Source organism: Bolinopsis microptera, chromosome 1 (genome assembly GCF_026151205.1).
Source record: "Bolinopsis microptera isolate Bmic1 chromosome 1, MBARI_Bmic_1.0, whole genome shotgun sequence".
NCBI classification, from domain to species: domain Eukaryota; kingdom Metazoa; phylum Ctenophora; class Tentaculata; order Lobata; family Bolinopsidae; genus Bolinopsis; species Bolinopsis microptera.
In genome coordinates this window covers 17,626,449-17,651,567 of record NC_087072.1, presented here as the reverse complement: position 1 = coordinate 17,651,567, position 25,119 = coordinate 17,626,449, and the positions used below count along the sequence as shown (strand labels likewise).

The 25,119-nt window shown below is 41.0% G+C and overlaps 3 protein-coding genes across 4 annotated transcripts in view; 2 read left to right on the top strand and 1 right to left on the bottom strand.

Annotated features, from left to right (window-relative positions):
• LOC134816677 (uncharacterized) overlaps positions 1–7,836 on the bottom strand; it is a 41,777-nt gene extending 33,941 nt beyond the window's left edge. For both annotated transcript variants that reach the window (XM_063825634.1, XM_063825642.1), the window contains exons 1-12: positions 7,750–7,836; positions 7,484–7,572; positions 7,209–7,381; positions 5,845–5,983; positions 5,190–5,371; positions 3,694–3,764; positions 3,265–3,422; positions 2,808–3,001; positions 2,473–2,571; positions 2,175–2,277; positions 1,558–1,659; positions 809–924 (exon numbers count right to left, since the gene is read on the bottom strand). In XM_063825634.1, the coding sequence (XP_063681704.1) occupies positions 809–924; positions 1,558–1,659; positions 2,175–2,277; positions 2,473–2,571; positions 2,808–3,001; positions 3,265–3,422; positions 3,694–3,764; positions 5,190–5,371; positions 5,845–5,983; positions 7,209–7,381; positions 7,484–7,572; positions 7,750–7,801 (1,478 nt within the window). In that variant the 5' untranslated portion in view covers positions 7,802–7,836. The remainder of the gene's footprint in view (positions 1–808; positions 925–1,557; positions 1,660–2,174; positions 2,278–2,472; positions 2,572–2,807; positions 3,002–3,264; positions 3,423–3,693; positions 3,765–5,189; positions 5,372–5,844; positions 5,984–7,208; positions 7,382–7,483; positions 7,573–7,749) is intronic.
• An 8,547-nt stretch (positions 7,837–16,383) lies between these two features.
• On the top strand, positions 16,384–19,666 carry LOC134818383 (proprotein convertase subtilisin/kexin type 5-like). Its single transcript, XM_063827913.1, has 4 exons — positions 16,384–16,660; positions 16,811–17,145; positions 17,338–17,640; positions 17,776–19,666. Exons 1-4 carry the CDS (start codon positions 16,440–16,442, stop codon positions 19,356–19,358), a joined length of 2,442 nt encoding a protein of 813 aa, XP_063683983.1. The 5' UTR covers positions 16,384–16,439; the 3' UTR covers positions 19,359–19,666.
• A 2,046-nt stretch (positions 19,667–21,712) lies between these two features.
• LOC134821567 (uncharacterized) lies at positions 21,713–24,823 on the top strand. The gene has a single exon (XM_063832302.1). It carries the CDS (start codon positions 21,713–21,715, stop codon positions 24,821–24,823), a length of 3,111 nt encoding a protein of 1,036 aa, XP_063688372.1.
• Positions 24,824–25,119: the final 296 nt, after the last annotated feature.

Here is a 25,119-nt window from a genome sequence, read left to right as displayed (position 1 = left end):
GATTTATTGAGGAGCACTACCCGGAGGCAGTACTCGGCACTAACACCTTAAAATCTTTACATAATTAAGAACACGCATGTCAGATATTTTATCAGGTAAATGGCAGTGAAATTGCGCGGTGGCGTGTAGCATTGTAAAAAAGCTCGGAGGTAGTCACATTTCGTTTTGAGGTAAACGTTTTTTGCTCATCGGTATCAACGTGTGATGTGCCAAATCATGTAATTGCCTAAAAGAACAACATTTGAATCGTTCTAGTTCTGGTCATTCGACTCAAGTGCTTGTTCAGTATTAGCAAATGCTTGTTGACTGTACACTTGACTGAATTTAAGAATTTGTCTTGTTGGCAAGTCGTTTCCTTATATAATAGCATAGGGCTAATGCAAATTGTTGAATGGTACTACGAAGAACTGAGGTTCTCTTTGCGTTTATGTTCGAAACAGTGAACATCTTTATGATATGTGGTAGGGCAGTATTAGAGTAAACTTTTTGCATTAATATGCATTTAGCTATAAAGTTTGGTAAATCTAGTACTCAACCAACAAACTATCCATTCGCAAGGAAAGAGGAAAATTTATGAGAATCCCAGTCATAAGTAATCTAAAGCAGACATGATATACTCTGGCGAAGTAATTTCCAAAGCAAACTAGAATTAAAGTAAGTCGTAGGATACGAGTCGTCTGCTCGCTTTAACTCTGCTCGAGGTTTGCAATTAAAGAAGTCAGATCCTGTGCCACGCTGCCTGGTTAATGGCTATATAATGGCTATATAATGGCTGTATAATGGCTGCCTGGTTATGGAGACTAGATACCTGCAGTTTTGTAACTTCATTTGGAAGTATCTGGGAAGCCAATAGAATTGCAACTTTCTTAGAACTTGACATTTCAGCTTGTTTAGCGATGTGAACTCTCTTTTGAACAGCCTCTCCTGTCAAATAAAAAGTAGGTTAAGTAAGATAAGGTTTTGGGTTGATTTGTATGATAAATAGCTAGTTTACCAAACAACTCGAGCAGATCAATACTTACATTAAGCACATTTATCATATTGATTAAAGTCGACCACATAAAGTTTGTGTCAGTAAGCATTATTAAGTAAGCATTATTGATGTTATTTTAAAACTTGGATGTGAACTGGAGGCTTTTTAAATAGCTTGCTTGCTTTATATGTATCGTTTGACATGTAAGAACATGGAGCGAGTACATTGAATAACTTTAATTCAAACTACACAGCGTTCTACTTTTAGCTTACAAAGCTATCAATACTCCAAATTAGAGTTTCCTTCTTAGCCCCTGTAAAAGCGTGCCAAGTTTACAGAATATGTAGAATTCTACAATGTTCTAGAAAGTTCCCTCTACTCACTACAACAATTAAATACTGTCCACTAGTACACCGTCCTTCAATCGAATAAAGTTCCTTAATGCTCAAATAAGGCTCCGGACTTTACAGAGCTAAATCAAATGATCATTCCAAATCACAATTCGAAGTTTTAAAACATTAGACGATCAGGCTACACTTGATTGGGGTGTAAGAAATACAGTCCTGACTAAAATCAAATGTAACCTTGGCAGAAGAGGAGAGTCTGGTTCGGTACTTGTCTTGCAGATCTCGTATCATATCAACTTTCAGCTCTTTCTCTTCCATCTTCTCAAACGCAGCCTCCATCTGAAAATTACATGTGGTAATACTAACAATTAATATATAATGTACCATTACGTGGTAAAATATGAGGTAATTGTAGATGTCTAAAACTCGCGCCAATTTCCCATAATCATACGAGGTCTTGAAACTTGAGTTATTATAAGCAATGGGTTAATCTGTTAATCTGGGGCTATACACATTTCACAGTATGTCGAGCTATTAACTACCCACCCCATGATGCCTTGTTATAGAAACACTTCATCTCAACTAATCTTACAACATGACACTTAGTTGATGTGGTCCAGGGAATTAATAGCAGGAGTATTTTGTATGAGAGGAGAACAGAAAATATAAATTTCTTAAAAGAGAGCTACAAAACAATGCGATATTATTTTGGAACTTATTCCAAATTTTAAGGAGGTCAAACTAAAGCTAAATTCTACCACGAACAATAAAACACACTGAGCTAAATTCTACCACAAACAGAAAATCAAGAACATTAAGAACAGTAAATCACACGTGAGGAACTAGTTGGCTACCTGAGTGATATCCAGCCACAGATTTAGGAGATGCTCGCCGGCTGTCCTGCTCAGAAACTCTCTGAACCCGTCCATACCACCCACAGAACCCAACAACACCTTCCTGTTAGTCATTCTCATTTAGTGATTACTTCCATTTAACGACTTAGCTATTAGCACTAAACACAGCCATTAACATGCTACACTTTGCCCTAATTGCACAAGATAAATGGCGCGCTTACTATCGTTACTATTTTGTTGTTAGTAAGTCTGATTTTTGTTAGATAAATTATCCTTTGAAGGCGGGTTTATTTTTAACCTGTCCTGTTTTGAGATTGAGATGTCAGGAAAATCCTCGTTAAAAGTGTCGTCTGGAGTGGGGGAAGGAGTGCTGGAGGGGTGGTCTCTCACTTTATTGCTGAAATGTGTTGTCATGGCAACCAGGTCGCGTGTGTAATCAACCAATGAGGATCAAACATGTGTTATTTGTGATCTCACAGTGACACAAAATCTGTTCTGAAGAAAACTATTCTACTTGACGAGCACAATCAGCCTGCTCAGCAAATTACTGTGAAGTCAGTCTGTTCTGGTGAGGTTCATGAGGGGTTTATGAGGGGTTTATGTGTTGTGACAGTACGGGTTGTGGACACTTACCGGCGGTTGTAAAGCCGCTGCCAGACGTGAGGACTAGCAATGTCGCTCTGAGAATCAGGTAACATGTCGGTAATAGAGGAGGAGAAGATATCAGGTAGGATAGTGGGGGGAGGAGGAGCGCTGACACCACCAGGGGAGGAGGAGAACATGGTCGTGTCACCTCCTGGTATGTCTGCCGTGAGAGCACCGTCTGTCTGCGGGGGGAGGTTAGTTTAGCACTGCTGGTTTGGTAGATGTTTTAATCTAGTTTAAATTAGAAGGGTAGTAACCTGCTAAAAGCATGGAAGTAGCCACTAGTTGTGGACCACTTTACAGAAAGAGTAAGCTCTGTTTGAACTGTTTAAATTGTTTAAACCGTTTAACTTGAACGCTTCTTGGGAGGTTTTGAGGTTGAGGTTCGTGGCCATTAGATCACTTTTCACGTGCAACTAAACAAAACAAGTGCGAAGTAACGAACCTGTCCCTCAGCACGAGGAGGATGAGCTCCCTCCATAGGAGTGTAGTTCTGACCCGTCACAGGACCAGTGTTTATATCAGGTAACCTGACGGAGTCTGTGAACACTCCTGATCCTTGTATAGACTCTGTCACTGTGTCCACTGCAGTGCAGGATCCCACTGCAGTGAGGCGTTGTCATGGTTACCAAGTCAGAATAATATGTGGGTTATCTGGATAATTCAACTAACGGATACCATTGATGGAGGTCGCGTTAACTCGGGGTACTTATTACAGAGCTTATTATATCGTGGAGGTCTGATCATTAAACTAGTGAATGCTCGCTCAGCTTTTAATTGAAACCTGATCGATTTTTCATTGACCTAAATTGCAGTTTAATAAGTATAGTATGAGATTTGATTGAAAGTGTGGATTGAGTGAAACAACAAGTACCTGTTCTGTCGTACTCAGATGAGTCGCCTCCCTCCAACTGTATCGTGGTGCTGGACATCGCTATCAGATCCCTGATCGAGTAGGGTATTATTACACTTTATGAAGTACGTTATGACGCAAAGGTACATAATACCATCCTCTTACTGTCAGTCAGGTTTTATAGTTCCTTACAATGTAAATAATATAGGACTCACATAGGTCGCCCCCATTTCTAGTCTACTCGTGAGTTAATTGGGTCACAAACTCATAAGTTATAAATCTGTACATCTCCCAACATAGAATTACAAAATATGAAATCAGTTACAATTATACAATAATCATACTAAAATTACTTGATTATAAAACATTTAACATGGATATCAATGTCCATACAGATATTCCTAACTTCATGCAGGATGCACTATGTTTACAGGGATCTCATTCCTAGAAGGTACATGTTAATGAGTAGGAAGGTTACTGACTCCCCCTAATAAAACATGAACTTTTGAAGTGTTATTGAATTACATGTTCAGCATACACCGGCTCAAATTTCACTACATCTTTAAACTAAATGAACTGGGAAATAAGTAGGTGCTTACAGAGCAACGAATCCAAAATAGCGGGGAGAAATTTCTAGATTCAGCGATTACATTGAACTGATTTTAAAACTATTTACTTGTATTAGGATAAATGGATTTATGCATTACTGATTAAATTTAAATGTAACTTACACTATTCATGTTTAAAAATCATTATTTTACCAAATCAAGATATGGACACAGTTTTAGGGCCACCTAACAGCTTAATTCTTACTATTTCCATGTTTCTGATATCGGTAACATCAACCCCCACAACTATAATAGTTACAGTATGAGAAGTCCTAAAACTTATTTCAAACACTCTTATGGAGGTCACCATAGCAACCAGCTAACAACTAATATTTATGGCACTTAACATTGTGAACTGTCCCCAACGTCTTGATACACATTACATATTATAATACTGAATTATTCAATGTTAATCGTTACTTTGATCAATAAAGAATCTCTGCTTTGTCAACGTTTGAATTGTTGCAAGTCAATTTTGACAGTTGGGACACTTCAAGGCAGGAATCAATCAATTCCATGTCAGCTTCTTAATAACAGGTATAATAGGTTATTGAAGTGAGGGACGTGCTCTGAAATGTGTGGCAACCTCCAACCGCTCGTGGTTCAGTTAATGAACTCTGCCAGATTCAATAATTGAGTAATAACGACTGGTATAACGACAATACTTTGTGTCAAGTGGCGTCAGTGAGATGGACACATTTCACAGCAAGACCCCTCACGCAGCAGTACAATGTTCACATATTATTACCCTGACACAAGTAAATCCTTTAATAGGGCTGGGATCCTTTTCAACCTAGTTCAGTTAGGGTTATAAAAACAATGAAATAATGCTTTAAAATGCTATACAGATAAGAATGTCTAATGATAATTAACATTTTCACCTATAATGATAACACGAGCTGTAAGTACCTGTCTTGGTCGATTGAGTGCGGAGTGTGAGTGATGTGATCACTGTCCTCCAATATTGGTGTGTGTACAGTGCTACTAGGAGCGGGAGACTGAGGGACCTCTATTAGAGGAGTTGAGAGCCCCTCCGCAGTACTCATCTGTGAACTGCGGTCTAGTCCAGCTATATCTAGCACATGTCTCTCCTGGAGAGCAACATGGAGTTGTTAGTAATTAGTACATTAACAATGTATCCTAATTCCTCAAATTCCATAAAACTATGTTGCAAATGAATCAGAAATATACTCTAAATAGTCGACTATCTCGAACTCACCTTGACGACTATCTCGGACTCACCTTGACAACTATCTCGGACTCACCTTGACGACTATCTCGGACTCACCTTGACGACTATCTCGAACTCACCTTGACGACTATCTCGGACTCACCTTGACGACTATCTCGGACTCACCTTGACGACTATCTCGGACTCACCTTGACGACTATCTCGGACTCACCTTGACGACTATCTCGGACTCACCTTGACGACTATCTCGGACTCACCTTGACGACTATCTCGGACTCACCTTGACGACTATCTCGGACTCACCTTGACAACTATCTCGGACTCACCTTGACAACTATCCCGGACTCACCTTGACGACTACCTCGGACTCACCTTGATAACTATCTCGGACTCACTACCCTCCTCCGTCTCACTCTCTGTCAGTTCCTCGTCACTATCCGGTCGGTCTGGAACTGCCCCGCTCACTCGTAACAACTGCTTACATAGCTGATATTCAACATATAGAGTCGTCCTGCAAGTAGTTCTGTTACTTCCTGTTAATTAGGAACACTCTGCACTAAAGCATTTCAGATTGTAAGAAATAACAACAAGAATTGCGCCGGTTAGCGGACGCTAGATTTCCATCGACCGTACTCGTAGGCATTGCCTTTTAAAATTTAAAATTACAATTTACAAAAGCCATGTGAAGGAATGGTTGTTTACAAGTCTACATAAGTTGTTAGATTGAATAAAATGGTAGTCGTGAAATCCGTATTAGGTAATCATAATGTAACTCATAATAATATTTACGGTCCATTTCGTATAACAAATTAATCGCTCGACAATCATGTTCAACATAATATCCGCTCCTACTAAAACCGTTTTGTACAACCAAAAAAAACCAAAGTCACGTGAAATTTTTGGGCGAGCGATTTAGTAAGAGCCCATAATATCAGCATCATAATTTGTTCAACAAAGGATGATCATTATGATTAATTACTCTGCACTCGACTGTCACGTAACTTTTTCAACTCGTTCTCTAGCTGGCCCTGAACGACTATTCGAAACCCTAACCTATTATGTGATATATTAATTCCAATTTTAGAACAATCTCGAAGATCGACTGTAAAGTGATTATCATTAAGCACGCTCGTTCAACAATATAACGGATTATTAATAATCTTCATTTAACTGATTGGGATCTGAGTTTTGACACATGTAATTTTGCAATGACCTTTCTAATTTCTAATTTCTAATAGCATTATCGGGAGCCAAGTCGGTTGTTGCACCAATAACTCACAACAAAACGTGAAATTAGTGTGTTAATATAATGCGTTATACTTGTACTTGTAGCGCATCAATGATCAACATTGTTTATATTAAAATCCATTTAAAACAACAGAATAAATTATTGTAATTACATACGTACGCTGACCTATGACCGTAACTGTTATGAAAACTTTAGTCAGCTTGGCGCCGCGCATTTGAAAGTGTAATACAATCGTCGAATCGTGCAAACGTGTGCGGAGGGTAACCGTGGAGATGACACCATTACTGCTCCGCGCGCAGAGAAGATGCATTTAAATGGTTATGCGGAGGGTAATGCATGTTTTCCTTTGTGACACAATTCATGACTCACGTGACACGAAAAACATACCTACCCACTATACCCGTCCTCAATTCCTACCACTTCTAACCATCTATTGCCTTTTTAAGGCGATGGAAAAAATACGAAATAAAACAGTTCGGCCAGTAACCTGAGGAATAGTGGTAGTCTGTACTTGAGTAGCCAGACCAAGAGGAGCTCCTGAACCTCTCCAACAGGAACGGGAGCTTGTATAGTGATACCGACTACGGGAACCTTACAATCTCTATACACTTCCAGGAGACTCTCTGTTTTTCTGTCATAGTACAGAGGTCGAGCAAATGCCTGGTTCAGAGTCAGTTAGGTTACTTGTTGACGAGTTTAAAAAACAAACTACATTATCTAAATTCGAAGCTTTTATCATAAACAAATTCGATAAACACTTACTGGAAGTGAGAGGAAGGCATTGAAGTAATCGCAGAACACAGAATCACGCTTTAATACTTTTGAACATGTCTTATAATTGATAGGTAACCCTGAAACACAGTTTTAAAAATTTGACAGAGGCAACAGTGATCTAGTTAGAACGGAATATTTGGGAAGGATGTCTAACTGTCGATACAACAACTATCAACCAAGCATTGATCATATTAAAAACATTAACTAAAGTGTGTGGTTCATGGTTAAAACGTTAAATTATTTCGAGTTTATACCTTTCCAAATTTCTTTGAGTTCTCTTCTCAGGATCTGATGAGCTTCACTCATGACACATCTAGTGCCAAATTCAGATATATAACACTCCTACTGATTAGATCTGGTGTTACTTCAAGCTTAATATAATAATTTGATCGTACCTAAGATACCAACTATAGCTACTGCACCATCATAGATCCAGTGGCGTAACGTTGCCTGTTGGCGCCCCCCTGCCGAAAAGGCGCCCCCCTGTTGGCGCCCCCTCCCCTTTTGGTGCCCCTCCCTAAAATTGAACAAATTAGGTGATTTTAGAAGATACGCCGGTAAAAATCTCTAAAAAAGTGTGTATCTAGAGCAAAACGCACAGTTTTGCTAGTACTTTAGTTAAGTTTTCGAAATTGTCCCACATTCAAACGACGATTTGGCGCCCCCCTTAGACGGCGCCCCCCTGCACAGCGGGGTCAGCAGGGCCCTTCGTTACGCCACTGCATAGATCATGAATCAGCAAACTAACTTTATTAGTATATTATCTAAATAAGAGATCTGTTAAGAACAGCTGGAAAGAAATTTCCCCATCCATGTAGCCAGCAATGAGGCAGGGCAGGTGAAGCCTCTCCTGACAAAAGCCTTGCCTGCCCTGAGAATATTTCCTAAAAAGCTAACATATTATGTCAATTGTCAAAGATCTTCTGAATTCTTGAGACTTGACGAAGAATTCCTTACACTTCCAAATATAGGTTTGTAATTTGTGTATCTCTAGGAATAATTTTGTATGAGTCAGGATACTGAATAATATGGAAAATGCTTCAAATTTCTCCAAATTTTTCTGAGGGGTAAATTTTCCAATGGGCTCTGCCTCTAGACCACCCCCCCCCCCCCCCCCAACGGTGCTCTGCTTTGCCTGCTCTGGCAGATACTTCTAGCTTAGTGGCTGTTTTTCATTCATGGCACCTCTAACGAGGCTGTTGCCAACATTGCCATGGCAACATTGCGTTAGGTCATTTTGTCAGGCAATAGTTGTTTATTCTAATATAACCTTATCTTTATATGTGATATGAAAAGTCCAGTCACTTGTTCTAATAGTCAATTATAATAGTCAATTTTAATCCTGTCAAGTGCAAAGTAGTACATATTCATTTTAACAACAATCCTAATTTAAATCATAAGGTAAATGGTGTAGAACTAAGTATCCGCAAAGGAAAAAGAGTTGGGGTTATTATCCATAGCTCCCTGCTTTAGAAGTAAAAGTAAAGGTAAGTAAGATCAAAGTATGCATTTCTAAGGTAAATCATATGATTTTTTGGATTGTAAGGAATTTAGTAATAAGCGAAAAAGTTGTTATGGTTGCTATCTATAAAGCTTTAATAAGGTCTTATCTTGAGTATTGTGCCCAATTGTGGAATCCAGTTGCGGCTTATGGAAGTTTGGGGGTTGTTTATGAGATTGATTAGAGGTGGGTACTCTTCCGTACAGCTGTAGATTGGAAATCCCCAATTTGACAATGTGCAGATCCGCTCTTAGTCTTGTTTCAAGCAATTAAATAGATAAGTAAGAATGTAAATAAAATAAAGAATCTCCACAAGTCGTTTCTTATCTCACGTTGCGATCCTCATATCATTTCATAAGGCATTTCTCATGACATTTAACACGAAATGGCCGAGCAGTTGTACTGTGTGGGGCAAGCATCACAGCGTTCAGCAAGTCGTTTCTTCCGGGGCGAGTAATTCATATATTCCTAACTAAAATGAACCCCCTCCGAACATCAAAAATCTTTTCATGTTTTAAGCTTTAAAATTTAAAAATATTTAAGAAAGATTTGTAGATTTGTAACCTACCAAGACACGGAACGAGTTGGACTCGTCGACAGTCTTTATTTGGAATATTTGTGATTTGGAACAACTATTTTAAGAGTATTACCCGTTAAAGAAAGATATGATTTCTAAAATGTAAAATATAAAAGTATTTTAAATGGTTTATTATATTTTATTTTTACATTTTAGAATGTTTGAGAGAACCAGTTATGTTAATAATGAAAATAAATATAATCAATACCTTTGGTTTTATCCTAATGTGGCAAAAAAAGTAATTTATAAACTTCAAAATTTGTATTCCACAAGAAAGTGTGGACAATGAAAAGATTTTAAAATTATAATACGATAATGTTCTCGAGCGTGCTAAATCACTTTACACCCGATCTTCGAGATTTTTCTAAAACATAAAAGCGCCCCTGACAGTTGATCGGCAAGATGCACTACTAGTATAGACTGGGCCTCGCTGAGCTACGAAGAATTGACATCGTCAATTAATCATAATGTTAAGTTAAATTGTAGTTGATAAATTATTGATGTTGGTGGAAAAATATTTAATATGTATTTTTCATAAACAATAAAATGCGATGATTGTAGTGCGATGCAGTATATATTTCACAGGGAGCTGCACCGCGCATTCAATAATGCTTCTCATTAGATCGGCGAGATGCACCATTGGGCTTCGCTAAGCTGCGAAGGATTGACATCGTCAATTAAGTTTGACGGCCGGATGTTACTCGTCTACAAAATTTCTTCGAAGTAGCGCGCGCCACTATCTTAATTCTCGAAATATTATGGCCCGAGGCAAGTGCTACGAATAAAAATAGCGCGCCGGGCTAGTTCATTAACAATGAACAACAATTAAGTGTATTGTCAATGGACTACTTTTGATTTCGAAGCTTCGTTTTCAAAGTTGTTCGATCGTTTTTAATAGTTGGTGACTAATATTTCGAGAAGAAATTTAGACGATCAGTATCATCCGTCATTGATGTCTCCACGTTGTGCTCGCTGCGCGCACTGCAGCTGCACAAGTGCACCAGATCGTGAAATGAAAATCGCGCCGTGAGACTTACTGGGCCGCGCTCAGCCTGTCATTCCGCCTATTCTCTATTCGGTTTATGAACATGATAGCCTGAGGTCCCCAGCTACGTAACGTGAGACATGTGCAAGCGTGCTAAATCTAGGTAATGTGCAATCGACAGTGAGCCACGCGTGTTGTAGGTTTACAACCTACCAGAACGCGTGCCGAGTTGGACTTCCATGTTCCAATATATGGAACAGATATTTTACGAGTATCACCCGTTAACACGCGTGCCGACTGTAAACAGTTTAGTAGAATGGTGTTTTAGCGCTAATTTCGGCCGGCATGGCACAAATTTCTTCAAACAAATGCATAATGCACATTAAGCATTGCATTAACAATTAAGCTTAACCTTGATCCCTCAATTAAATCCAATTTTAATAAAAATTAGTAAGTTTACTAATAAACTTACAAAAAAGCTGTCCGAAAAATTTGAGGCATATTTGATATTCAATTATTTATATTTAGACATTATGTGTATAATTAGACATTATATGTTTTATATTACAGCTCAAAGCATAAAGCAACGTTTTTACTTTTTTGTCCTATTTTCATCACTTTATAAACTCGGACATCACATCCACCAAATTTTTTGAACACTTTTGACAGTCCTATTGGAAAGTTTATACAAATTTTCAAAATGATCTCATTTTAGGAACCGAAGATATATTTAATAATTAACGGGTGATACTCGTAAAATATTTGTTCCGTATATTTGATATTAGGACCGTCGACGAGTCCAACTCGGCGCGCGTCCTGGTAGGTTGTAAACCTACAAAAGATATGTCATATGACAAAATAATACGATAAAAATCAACAAATTTCGTCAAATTACACGACTTTTACACTTACTGAACACTGAAGCTCTAAAAGCCGCGCGTCATTAAATATGGCAGCTAGGCAAAATTCATTAATCATTCCAAAAAGGTATAACAAATTTGACCAAAACCCATAATCATGGGTAGAGTGGACCGCTGCCAGTGTCTCTCTTTTCCAAACAAAAGGCAATGATATCAATTTGAATGACCGTCATCAACTGCAAAATGATACCGAGAATGAAATCGGTCGCTCGCTTTTCCCACTCATTCATGGCTTACGAATTGTAATAAGTTTCGATTTATAACATGTAATCTATTTCAATTGTAAATGAATGGGAAAAGCGAGCGACCGATTTCATTCTCGGTATCATTTTGCAGTTGATGACGGTCATTCAAATTGATATCATTGCCTTTTGTTTGGAAAAGAGAGACACTGGCAGCGGTCCACTCTACCCATGATTATGGGTTTTGGTCAAATATCATCTCTTTTTGATTATAATGTCAGGGTACTTTACAAAGCCGAAATGTAAACTCATAACTTCATTAATATTAATAAGGAGGTTATTTCAACGATTTCGAAATTTTTCCTTTAAAAAAATTTCCTAGTGTTTAGGTAAGCATATCGGTCGATCACTGACTGAATATGCAACTTTATACTCATTCAAGTTGGCATTAAATTCATATATAATGACATTGAACTGTCGTGGCAAAGCAGAATTTGTTCAAAATCACGAATGAGCAAAATTTTAACCTTTCGCACGTGCAAACCTTGAGCGGAAGTTGCGTGCGCATCCAATATTGAATCAACGTAAATTTTTGCATGATGGTGGTTTATATATAGTTTGATAAGCATGAAAAGTTTCAAAGTATTTCAAGAAAAACTACAGGGTGGGCCAAAAGTCAGTGTGCAAACGTTGGGTCTTATACCTCCGCCGTGTTTTATATTTGAGGGGGCTGTTGCTTTGCAGATGGCATACTGTACTTACTGGTTCGAGGATTCCGTCGTCAAAATTTGAAAATTCGAATATTTTAGACCACGCCCATTCAATATTAAAACACCTATATTGTTTTCTCTGAACATGCTGAACGCCTAATTTTTTAGAGACGGTAGATTATCAAATGTTGCATATGATCTGAAAACATGAGGCAAAACGGATTAGAAATAACGAAGTTATCAAGCATTTTGTGTATCTCGTTAACAAAATTGACTGGGTGATTATGTGACACCGTGACACGACACCTTAATTGGGCACCCTTAACAATTCCCATAATGTTTAACGGGGTAGTTAACGGGGTCACCTTATCACGTGATTAGGTAAACCAATCACCTGATCACACGTAATGAATAAACTCGTTATGCTTCATATCTCGGTCATCTGAGAAGCTACAGTTCTAATTCTTTCAGGGCAAACGTAATTCGAATGGCCAAACACAATTCAATAACATTTAGCTTGATCCGACTATCCAAACTTTCAAATAAATGTGAAAATGAACCTCCATTTGAAAAAAATGAACGCGAATATTTTTCGAGTTGACAAATTCCTCGAACCAGTGGTGGTACTTAGTCATACCAGAAGGAAGTATTTCAATTGGGCACTCAGTGACTGAGCTATTAAGGCCAACGTTTGCACACTGACTTTTGGCCCACCCTGTATAATGTAATCACAACGGCACTCCAAAGTTGACGGAAATTGGTGAAAACAACAATTATTAGTGATTTTAGCAATTTTCTATCAATTTGGGCGTGGCCCCACGTGTACAACTTTTCGATTTTTAACTTTAAACTAGCCTATGACACAATTTAGACCTTTAGAAAGCAAAATTGAGCTCCACAACCCAAGGGATGGTGCAACACCAGAGAATACTAGAACGTAAAATTAGCGTTTTTAAAAATTATTCTTCAAAAAAGCACTAACTTCAATAGCGAATATCTTTATGAAGGAGCAAGGTAGGAAAATTTTCCGGTAGATTTTCAGAATGCTTAAACAATTATCTAAGGTGAAAATGTCCTCAAATTTTGAATAAAATTACTTATTAATGGCGTAAAATCGATTTGAAAAATGATTACTTTATGAAAAATCAAGTTTTAAAAATGGTTAACTTGATGACGTCATCAAGTGGTGATGATGACGTTGAATTACTTTTTAACATAATGTAAACTAAAGTCTAAACAATTATCTTCAAGACCTGTGGTCCGAAATGGCTGCATCTTTAAAGCTTCTGAATCTACGGACACCTGAATATAGCCTATAATTGACTGGCAAAGCGTCTATCCCTGAATGTATGTATATATCACGACAATCTGTCGTAAAACAGGGGTTCTAGAAAACCCATTTTCCGATGCTCCTGAAACTTGAAACTTTTTTACAGTCGATTTGGTCAACGTCTAGACGCCCTGAAAAATTTCAGATCTCTAACTCAATTTTAACATAGTTTTTAAGGCACTTGAATATGGCGATTTTGGGTTTTTACCGAATTTCGTATAACAGTGCTGGCGAGTATTTTATGCAAATTTCTTAAAAATCTCAACATAACTATTTTTTATTCCTGTCATCTTTGACATCAAATTAGAATGTTTTGAACTGAAAATAAATCTGCTGAACGACTTCCGATAAGTCTTAATGCCTGAAAAACTCCTGCCGGAGGCGGCCGGAGTGCACGCTTCGCGTGCACGAAAGAGGCTTCCAACGTGTACTACCAAAGGGGGTGTAAAGGGGTTATAATAGTAAAGGGGGTGCAATAGTAAAGGGGGTACATAGTATTCCCCCAATAAAGACACCGCTCGTGCTTGCCAGCACTGTGATTTGGTATTGTGAAAATTCTCAAACTCTCTAGAAAACATGAACAATTATTATCAAACATGTCAATCTTACAAATGTCAACAATCCTAAAATAATTTAGAACCGAAACGTGATCCTTTGTAAAATTATATGTCCCAATAATCAAATTGACTTGTACTCAAGTATAAAGTTAAACAATTTACTCCAATAACCACGGTCACTAGCAAGTTCTCTCAAATGGAGAATATCATCATACGACTCCAGCAAGATGAAACGCTTCCAGAGGTCAACCCTCAGGTGGTGTAGGAGGTTACGTCTGTGAGCCCCGAGTCTACCAACTTCATTACACATCTCGACAGCAAAACACAGCGCAGCTTGAGCTGGTGATCTTTCATCACTCCTCAGTATGTGTCCTAGCATCTTCCACCTAGATAACTCAGCACGCTCAGACATAGGGGTAGAGTTACTCTGTTTGTAGAGGGTATCTTTGGACATCATACTGCGTGGCCAGTTGACATTCATGATCTTTCTGAGGTGGTTACGGTGACATGTATTTAGTTTGTTCCAGTACGATTTAGGCATTCCCCAGCAACTAGAGTTATACATGAGGATATGGTACAAATATTTTGAATATCCGATCTAATCCGAGCAAGTTTATTTAATCCGAGCAAGTTTATTTTTATCGAGCAAGTTTATTTTTATCGTGCACCTCCTAAGCATATGCTTTTGTTGGGATTGGGTTATATTACTATTAGGGTTGGAATAATAGTCAAATATTATGTATTAGGGTTTTGAATAGCCACTGATCAGGGCCACCGGCCGTGAGAACGTGTTAAAAAAGTCACGTGACAGTCGAGTGTAGAGTGATTAATTACAATTTTAACTCTACACTCGACTGTCACGTGACTTTTTTAACTCGTTCTCTGGGCCGGGTGGCCCTGAAAGTAAATGACAATTTTAAACATTAACCCTCTAAGTCTAATTTGATCCCAACTCTAACTTAACCTTAACTCAATCCCTAATCCTAACGAGAAATTAGACCAACTTCATTATATGGTCACGTGATAAAAACAGTTTTTGCTGATATCTCGCCAGGAGAGCAATACAATTACATATTTTTGCCCTTTAATTGACTAAATTGTGTCAATTGAAGCTTGGAATGCGCCAGGGTGCAATCAGTAAACTTAAGCGCGCGATCAACATGAACTTGCTATGAAGACGCTATCAACTCTAGTACATAGTCACACTCAGCCGGTAAGGTTTGCTGAGACGTTGTGCAGCTACACTGCTCAGGCTACAAAAATCTTAACGCTTATGGACCGGTTATTTTTAGCTATTGCCGACTGAACAACCTAAAGATTTTGATTAATCACTCTACACTCGACTGTCACGTGACTTTTTCAACTCGTTCTCTAGCTGGTCCTGAAAAACTATTCGAAACTCTAACCCTATAATCTGATCCCAACTCTAACCTAACCAACTCCTTAACAAAAGCATATGCTGAAACCCCAACGCCAACGAGAAATTAGACTAACTTCCTTTCACGGTCATATCACGTGATCAAGACAGTTTTTCGCCAATATCTCGTCAGGGGAGCATTTTAACCCTATGTCATGGGGGGGGGGGGGGGGGGGGGGGGGGGGGGGGGGGGGGGGGGGGGCGGGGGGGGGGGGGCCGGGGGGGGGGGGGTGATACGGAATCAGCGTCCGAAAATACATCGATTGAAGTTGGTTTCAACGGTCGGGGGCCCTTTTAGAACAATCTTGAAGATCGACTGTAAAGTGATTTAGCACGCTCGTTAAGATTTAGCAACATCGAAGATCAAAATTGAGGATTAAGTGCTCATACTTTTGTTTGTAAGTTATTTCGGAAAATAAAAATTGTAGGAAAGTTTATAGTCTATATAATAAACTATACCCTTTCAGCAAAAAGTTTAAGTCTAATATTTGAAGAAAGGCTTTAAAAATAAATTGAATCTTGCAGTGGTTTGATGAGATAGTCAATGTGAACAATTCATAATTCATATCAAGTTTCAGGAACTATCCAAATAACTTCGAGAAACTCCCTAACTTTGTAAAACAGACCTCATGTGATTGATCATCACATGTGATAACGGGTAACTACCCAAACCGAGAAACACATACCTCTTAGTCCTACCTTCAGAAAGATTTGAAGCAAGAGTTTTGGTTCATTCTTTTAGGAGAAGCTGTTTATGCAACAGATATGATGCTGAAGTTTTGTTTGATATGCGTTATTCTATTGCCTGTGGCGTATTGCACGTCTGCTGCCGCACTTAGGAGCGGGAACTGGGGGCATGTAACCTACATGGTCAACCCGTCTAAGTGTTATGACATCCAGTACGTTTCCAAATACAAGGAAAATCTCTTGTTCACTGGTAGATGTCATCCTGATGTTTCATTTGAAACCGATCAAATGGAGTGGAGGTAAGCTATTTGTAAAAAACGTGATAGTTTTTACTTGGTGCATGGATTTTAACTATCTTATAACAAGGAAATGTCAGCTGTAGAAATTCTGCGTTCTGTTTTTTTACTCTAATCAACAGTTTGTAGAATGTATATCTCTATAATTTCCAGGTACGACACCAACACCCACCAACTACAGCACAGGGGTCTCACAAGGACCTACGGAAAACCTTACTGTCTAGCTGCACAATCACTCACTCGTAACTCTCGTCTGTTTATTGTACCCTGCAAGGGAACCGACCACTTTAAGTTCCTACTCCGAGACGAGTTCGCAGGTGCAGCTGTGCAGTTTGTGACCGAGGCTGATCAGCGGTACTGCGTGGAGTTCTATGGTAGTTATGTGAGGAGTGCCTCTTACAACCCCTACGCTCTGTTATACGATTGTCAGTCCTACTCGACTAGCTCTGAACAGTGGATGAACTTCTACGTGAGGTCCAATTACAATGGTAAGTTAACTTAGTATAATTATTATTAAAGAATTTAGCTAACATATTATCCATAACAATATGATTTAAGTTAAGAAGTATCATGATATAATTTTATCCGATGGACGCTATAGACTTAGAGCTTTCGCCCATTTTCACGTTTGGGAACTAACAAACGTAGCAAACCTTGCGTAAAGCCTGTTCTTATCACAGGTCCGCCACTGAACCCAGTACATGACCCCGACCTGGCTGCCGGTAACTGGGGAACTCTCAAACTCAGATCCACCGGACTGTGTCTTGCTGTGGAGACCGTGTACCTGAAGTTACAAACCAGGATCTGTCACGACTCAGACGAGGGTGAGAAGTTTAGATACGTTTCTAGTACCGGAGAGATTCAGAACTGGAAATATCCGGAGAGTACAGGCGGGAAAGGGTGTGTTACTAAAAGTGGAAATAGTCAGCTCTACATAACCCGGTGCACTGGATCGCATGAACAGAAATTCATCATAAAAAACGGTGAGTATTTTCGGGATTTTTAGCAATTGTTTGTCATTGAATTTCATTCATTACTTTATTATCATTCTTATAATATTTGAATCACTCTTGTTAATTAATTGTGTATCATAAATTTACTACGTGATCATCGTTCAGGTCAGGTGTACAATGGAATTTACCAACAAATAGAGTTTTACACCGACCACCGATACTGTCTGCACATCTATAGCAGTGGACGAGCCCACCCATACCGTTGTCAAACCTCCATTACTACGAACAGTGGCCAGTTCTTCGAGTTCATCTTCTGGAGATGGGCAGTGGAGTGTCCTAAGGGAAAGATACCCTCAGGAGAAGGGTCCAACTGCAAGAAATGTAGTGCGGGTACCTTCAACCCGGAAATTGGAGCACGACACTGCCAGAGCTGCCCACCAGGAACCACAAGCAAAGCTGGAGCATCATCCTGCTACTTCATCAACAATTGCTCTGCTGGGACCTACATGAACACAAACAATGGGGCGTGTGTTCACTGTCCAGTGAACACCTTTACAAATGGAGCTGGGAACACTGCCTGCACTCACTGTCCTTCAGGGACACATACCCAAGGAACTGGATCTACTCAATGTATTCCCAATCAAACGTGCCCTGCTGGTACGTTTGTCAATGGTAAGAGCAAGTGCACTGCCTGCCCAAAGAACACCTTCTCCAATACGATCAACGCAGAAACTTGCAGCTCCTGTCCGAAAGGAACCTACACTAAATCAACAAGATCCACAGCTTGCATCAAGAGTACGTTCTGTGGCCCAGGTAAGTTCCACAACGGCCACATCTGCCAGCTCTGTCCAAGAAACACCTTCGACAACTCTGTAGGTAACACTGAATGTGCACCATGCCCACACGGTTACGAAACTAAACAGGCTGGAGCAACGAGGTGCACCAGGAAGAACAACTGCCAGCCAGGAGCCTTCTTCAGCGAGAAGGAGAACAAGTGTGCCCCCTGTCCCAAGGACACCTTCACTGACAAACCTCACCAGGCTTTCTGCCAGAAGTGTCCCAGTGGAACGGGAACAAAATCTACTGGCTCCACAGAGTGCGCGAAGCTGAACTACTGCCAAGCCGGTAAGTTTCATAACGGTAAGAAGTGTATCAACTGTCCGAAGAACACCTTTTCAGACGATATAGGAGCTTGGGAGTGCCAAGAGTGTCCTCATGGTGAAATGACAGACAAGATTGGCTCTTCCTCCTGTCGCGACATCATTGCTAACGACTGTGCTCCAGGAAATTACTTCAATGGGGAAGTTTGTGTCTTGTGCCCAAAGGATACTTACAGCGACCAACGTGGCTTGAACATGTGTAAAGATTGTGCAGCGGGATATGAAACAGAATCAACTGGATCCACTTACTGCACGGAAAAGGATGACATTGCTGTCCTGGCAACAGCAGCAGCCGAAACTGTGAGGTGTGTAAAGGATCAAGGAAAACCAGCCTGTCTGGTGAAGTGCAGATTCCAGACCAGCACTAACATAAAGATAAAGAACAAAGCAAACATATCCTTCTACAAGCTGGTAGGAACTAATTGGCAAAGTATCGGACCTATAGCTTACAACGATAAAAAGGATTGGTTCAGCGTGAAGGTGGCCAATAAGCCCGATTGGTCAGATGCGGGGATATTTAAGTGTGTGGCGAGGTATGGAGAAATCAGCGGGTTCGCTAGAGTTAGAGTCGTCGTTACTGAAGCGTGATGGATGAGAACTATAGACTAATAGAGGAAAGTAGAGCGCAGCTCTATATACAGAAAATAGATTTAGAGCTAAGGCAGATGAACAATGAACATTACAGTGTCCGAAGCAGTTCTTTTAGTTGTATTTCACTTTCTGGATCCTTTCAGTGTTAAATTTCGTCGCTGGACCTGGATTTTGTCCAATTTTTGTTCACAATCTCGTCTAGGACTTTTTAATCTTTAATTAAAATGGTATTCGTAATATCGTTTGATGTGGTCATGTTCATTTAAATTTTCTGATCGTTCACTCTGTCGCATTTTGAATTAAAATCCGAGTCAGTTTAAGTCGTAAAATATGAGAGATCGTATCATTTTATCCAATCAGTGACGATTAATTGGTGATGTAATCCATCAGTAGAATTTAACTGACCTAGGAAGAAGTAAACACAATCTCTCTGCTTGACTCGTAGATGGGATGAGGGACGCGAACCCTTGCTAAACGGGGAATCCTTTTTATTAAGGAACGTGAGAAAATTCTGCCTCATATCGAAATGAAATATTGATCTCGATAAATATTGTTGAAATATTTAGATACGCTGACGAAAATACTAAATATCATCGACACGTAGGGACTACAGGTGGAAGATAAATAATTAAATTCCAACAGCATCTTGTTCCCTTCATTGTGCTGATTCAGGGAAGCATTATTTTTACGCTCTCGTCATAATGTAGAATGAGATTTAAAGAGCTGATCAATTGCTGAATTGCAGCTACTTGTGCCATGTTATAAGGGATAACTGATGTCACAACTGATTTGATTTGAAACTTTTACAAAATAGCAAATATACAAATGTACAGCAAGTCGAACAAACATATAAAATGGGCCGAAATGTATAAATGCTATAAAGCGTGGGTCAGTGAAACAAGTACAGAGGACAACTTTCAAAACAGGAGTTTTATGGCCGCCCAAAGTCTCAATAACATCACCTCCACCTAGTAATAAAATTATGAAATATGAAAAGTGTGAAACAATCAAATAATAAAATATTCAAAATATATAGTTGTCTCTTAAATACAGATAACGTCTGAAAATTCTTAAAATGATCATCACTCCTTCATATACTGATCAGTGTCCGAGAGTGTAACTCATGATGACTTCTTATCACGGCTACATACCTTCCCGTACCGGATGTAGTGGTCGAGATGAGTCTGTTCCGCCCTCTTCTTCTTCAGGTCAGTGACCAGATGCTTCCTTGTTGCTCGTTCTTCGCTGGATCTGTCTGGACATATCCATACATCTTTGTGCGTCTCCCTCAGTCTCCCTGTTTTCATCAGAATCTGATGAACCGCTGTTGAGCTTGGGACGGTGATCTTGACTGGTCGGATAGCCGTACTACCTGGCCTCTTCCAACCGACTCTAGTCGCTTCGAAGTGAGGTTTCTCCCCGATCTCCTCCAAAACTGCGGTAACTAGCGCTGGAAGCTGTTCTTCCTCCTCTTCTTTCAGCCCAAACACGATCAGGTTCTTGCTCCTGTCCTCCTCTGCAGCCACACTCTTCATCACCTTCTTCGGGATTTTACTGTTGCAGACCGTACCTATACCACTTGCACTGTTCTGTTGTTTTGGTCTTCCAATGGTTGTAGATGCGTAGGTGATCATAAAGATCACCGCTGACTAGCAGTTCTGTGCTCTCACTATAAAAGCCAGGGCTGTGAATCGGAGGTACCCCGCTAGTGCCCCCCTGTCAGTACCTAGTCGAATAAGTCGACCTTAGCCTCTCTGCAACAAGTCCTCCTGATGCCTCCACGTGGTGAAGACTGGATACTGGACGATGGATGGTGGTGAACTCCAGGCAAGAATCAGGATGGACGACGGGTAGATAGCTGACCCCCGGAGAGACAAGATAGGAACGTCAGTTGTCTCTCGAACTCCTAGCCTCTGAAGAAGAGAGGTGCGGAGCATCAGCTGGAGGTGTTGGTCATTATATCCTCTGACTTTCCACTACGACCCAAATGGTTGGACCACGCTCTGGTGGAAAGGATGACCCCCCATACCCGGGGTAACGGGCAGTCAGGGAGAGGGCTAGCTCCTGCAAAAGTTTAGCTTATGCTGACACCCTAGCCCCCCTAGCTCAGGGACAGGAGTGGCTACCTTCGGGTAGTGTCGGAGAAGAAGAAGAAGAAGAAGAAGAATTCACCACATCATTTACCCTGAGCAGACAGTTCGATTGGTTAAAGTCTGATAAAAATTTCAACTCAAGTTGATGTTCCTGCGGTTCAAACCCAAATGTTCCGGTAGCGTGGCTTTGGGAAATGACCATTTGCCACCATGGAGGGGACTCCATGGGGTCATTTAGCTATTTGAAAAACAACTATGATGAATTTATACAGCACTAGGGTTAAAGCCCCTAACACGAATCTTGTGGAGGGTCGGCAGTTTTATGACTTGGTTGGCTTAAAACCCAATCTGGGAGGGCCAGGCGATGATGTACTGTCGTACCCAACACAACACAACAGGATAAGTACAGAACCGGAAAAGAAGAGCAGTAATAGTGGCAGCGTTGTGTCGTGTAGTAGGAAAACGTCCATCGGGACACTGAACGTTCGTACTGTTAGGGAACAGTATAAGAGGATAGAGTTAGCATCGCTCTTCCTTGATAGTAGAGTTGCAGTTTTAGGGGTACAAGAGCACCGGATTGTGCATGAGGAGGAGATCAAGATCCAGAGTTTTGAGAAGGGTGTGCACCTGGTGACCACACCTGCTTGGAGAAACACCCGACAAGCTGCTACTGGTGGAGTTGGGTTTATGCTGACCAAGCAGGCCTACAAAGCAGTGAGTCTCATGAAATCGTTTGGGAAGCGAATTTTTCTCATATCCTTTGATGGAAACCCACGGCTTACAGTAATAACGGTGTACAGTCCCACTGAAGCAGCATCAAATGAAGAGGCAGAGGACTTTCACGAGGGACTAAGATCTGCATTAGGAGAGGTGCCAGCCCATCATCTGCTAATGGTTGTTGGTGATTTTAACGCCCATCTTAGCAGATTGAATGAGGAGGATTCAGGTTGGTACTGGCATCGAGTATCCAACAGAAACGGATCGCTTCTCAGGGATACTTTGTTGGAGGGAAACCTTGAGGCAACTAACCACCGATTCCAGAAACGTCCCAGTAAACTATGGACGTATCTCTCTGACGGAACCCTGAGCAAGAGTCAGATTGATTACATCCTGATAAGGAAGAAGTGGCGTAACTCAGTCAAGGACACTGTTGTCTCCAATTCTTTTAACTCTCTTGGGTCGGACCACCGTCTAGTAGTTAGTTCAGTCAAACTCAGCCTGCGAAAGTGCCAGAATGCACCTAGAGTAGTAAGATATGACTACAGACTGCTCAAAGAGAATAAGGAGTTGCAAGCCTTGTATTCTGTGGAGGTGAAAAACAGATTCTCTATGCTACTGGAGGAAGAATCAAGTGAGCAGAACGATCCCACGATTCAGTACGGAAAGCTTATGGATGCCGTGAAAGCAACCAATCATAAGTTGCTTAAGCCCATCCCAAGAAGACAACGTAACAACCCCTCCCAAGATCCTAGGGTATCGGAGAGGAGGAGAACTCTGTTTCAGGCCAAAGACGCATATCATGAGAATCCTACAGAGGAGAGTAGAGAGGTAGTTAAGGAGTGTAAGGATGCACTTGCAGTGAGCTACAAAGAGGTTGAGGAGGAGACTCTTGTTTCTCGGATCAGGCGGGCTGAGGATGCTGCTGACAGGTGCAAGAATAAGGAAAGTTGGGACCTTATTAATGACATAAATGGCAGGAAAAGCAAGCCATGCAGCCTGGTTGATGGAGGTAGTGCTGAGGGGAGATTGAAGAGCTGGAAGGACCACTTCACTAAGCTCCTGGGTCAACCACCATCTGTACCTGACCAGGAAATAGTTATCCAAACCATCCACCCCCAGCAGGATATAGAGACTGGTCTGTTTTGCAGGGAGGAGTTAGCGGAGGCGAGGAAGCAGATCAAGGAGGGTAAGGCCTATGGTGATGATGGCATAGCTCCAGAGATTCTCAAAAGAGTGGACATGGACGACCTGATTCTAGAGTTCTGTAACAGCGCTCTGGTTGATGGAAAAATCCCTGATCAATGGCGGCAACTCAACATCGTGCCTGTGCCAAAGAAAGGAAATCTAACTAAAGTGGATAACTACAGAGGAATCGCTCTTACGTCCATTGTTAGTAAGACCCTGAATCGTATGATCCTTAACAGAATCAAACCAGCGATGGAGAAAATCCTGAGGATCAACCAAAACGGATTTCGGGAGGGACGCAGTACCACCAGCCACATTCTGTGTCTAAGGAGGATCTTGGAGGGGGCTAGAGACAAAAACCTGACCGCCCTTCTCTTGTTCATCGATTTTAAGAAGGCCTTTGATAGCATTCATAGGGGTATATTGATGAAGATACTCCTGGCATATGGGATACCAGAGCCCATTGTTAGGCTGATAGATGCTATGTACAAGGACACCATGGCACGAGTCATCACGGAGGATGGTCTGACTGAAGCTTTCCTTATACTTGCTGGAGTTATGCAGGGAGATACACTGGCGCCCTACCTCTTCGTGATTGTCATTGACTATGTGATGACAACAGCACTTGGAGGCAAAGATCTGGGCTTCACTGTCAACCCCAGAAGAAGCAGGAGATACCCAGCAGTTAAGATGACAGATGTCGACTTTGCTGACGATCTTGCACTGACAACAGACACCGCAGAGCAAGCGCAAGATCTTCTCCTCAGTGTGGAGCTGGCTGCTAACTCCGTTGGACTGCACCTCAACGAGAGTAAGACGAAGTACATCAGAGTCAATCTCTCTGAGTCTGACTCTACCGTCATTAAAGCAGCAAGTGGGCAGGAGATAGAGCAAGTAGATGACTTTGTCTACCTTGGAAGCAGAATAATGAGTGCGGAGAAGGACTTTGATGTTAGGAAAGCAAAGGCATGGGGGGCCTGTCATCAGTTAAAGACAACCTGGAAGTCTGGAATGCGCAGGGACTTAAAGATCCGTGTCTTTCGAGCAACGGTTGAGCCCGTACTCCTGTACGGCTCTGAAGCTTGGACGATAAGCCAATCCATGACTAAGCGGATCAATGGATGCTACACTAGAATGCTCCGGATGGCCTTGAACATACGTTGGCCACAAATCATCAACAACAGTGATTTATACGGCAACATCCCCAAGCCATCAGCGATGATAGCCTCCAGAAGAATGAGACTGGCTGGACATGTAGCCAGGCATGACGACCTTCTGGCAAACCAACTTCTGTTCTGGGACCCTCAGCATGGATACAGGAGACCGGGGAGGCCCCACCTTACGTTTCTGGACATGCTAAAGAAGGACACCAGCCTTTCCTGTGTTGAAGAGATAAGATCTGTTATGCTTGACCGCGACGTGTGGCGAGGAATTGTAGTTGCTCGGACCAAGAAGCCGACTTAAGTCAGTAAGTCAGTGTTCTGTTGAACAGCTGCACTATAGTTCTGAATCCCTGACTCCACCGTTGTTTGGACTGTCTCCTCAACAGACGTCTTAAGCAACTGTAGTTGTTCGTCCTTCTGCATCAGCAGCTGGCCCTGCAGTCTGATCACCTTTTCTTTGTCTGCTAGTGCTTCCGTCTTGAAGCACTCGATGATCTCCTTCAAGAGATACATCTGACTACTCTGCCGACGAACAAGGTCCACTGCATCCACAATCCAGCCAGACAGAGTCTGTTTATCCTTAGTCTTGATCTTTTC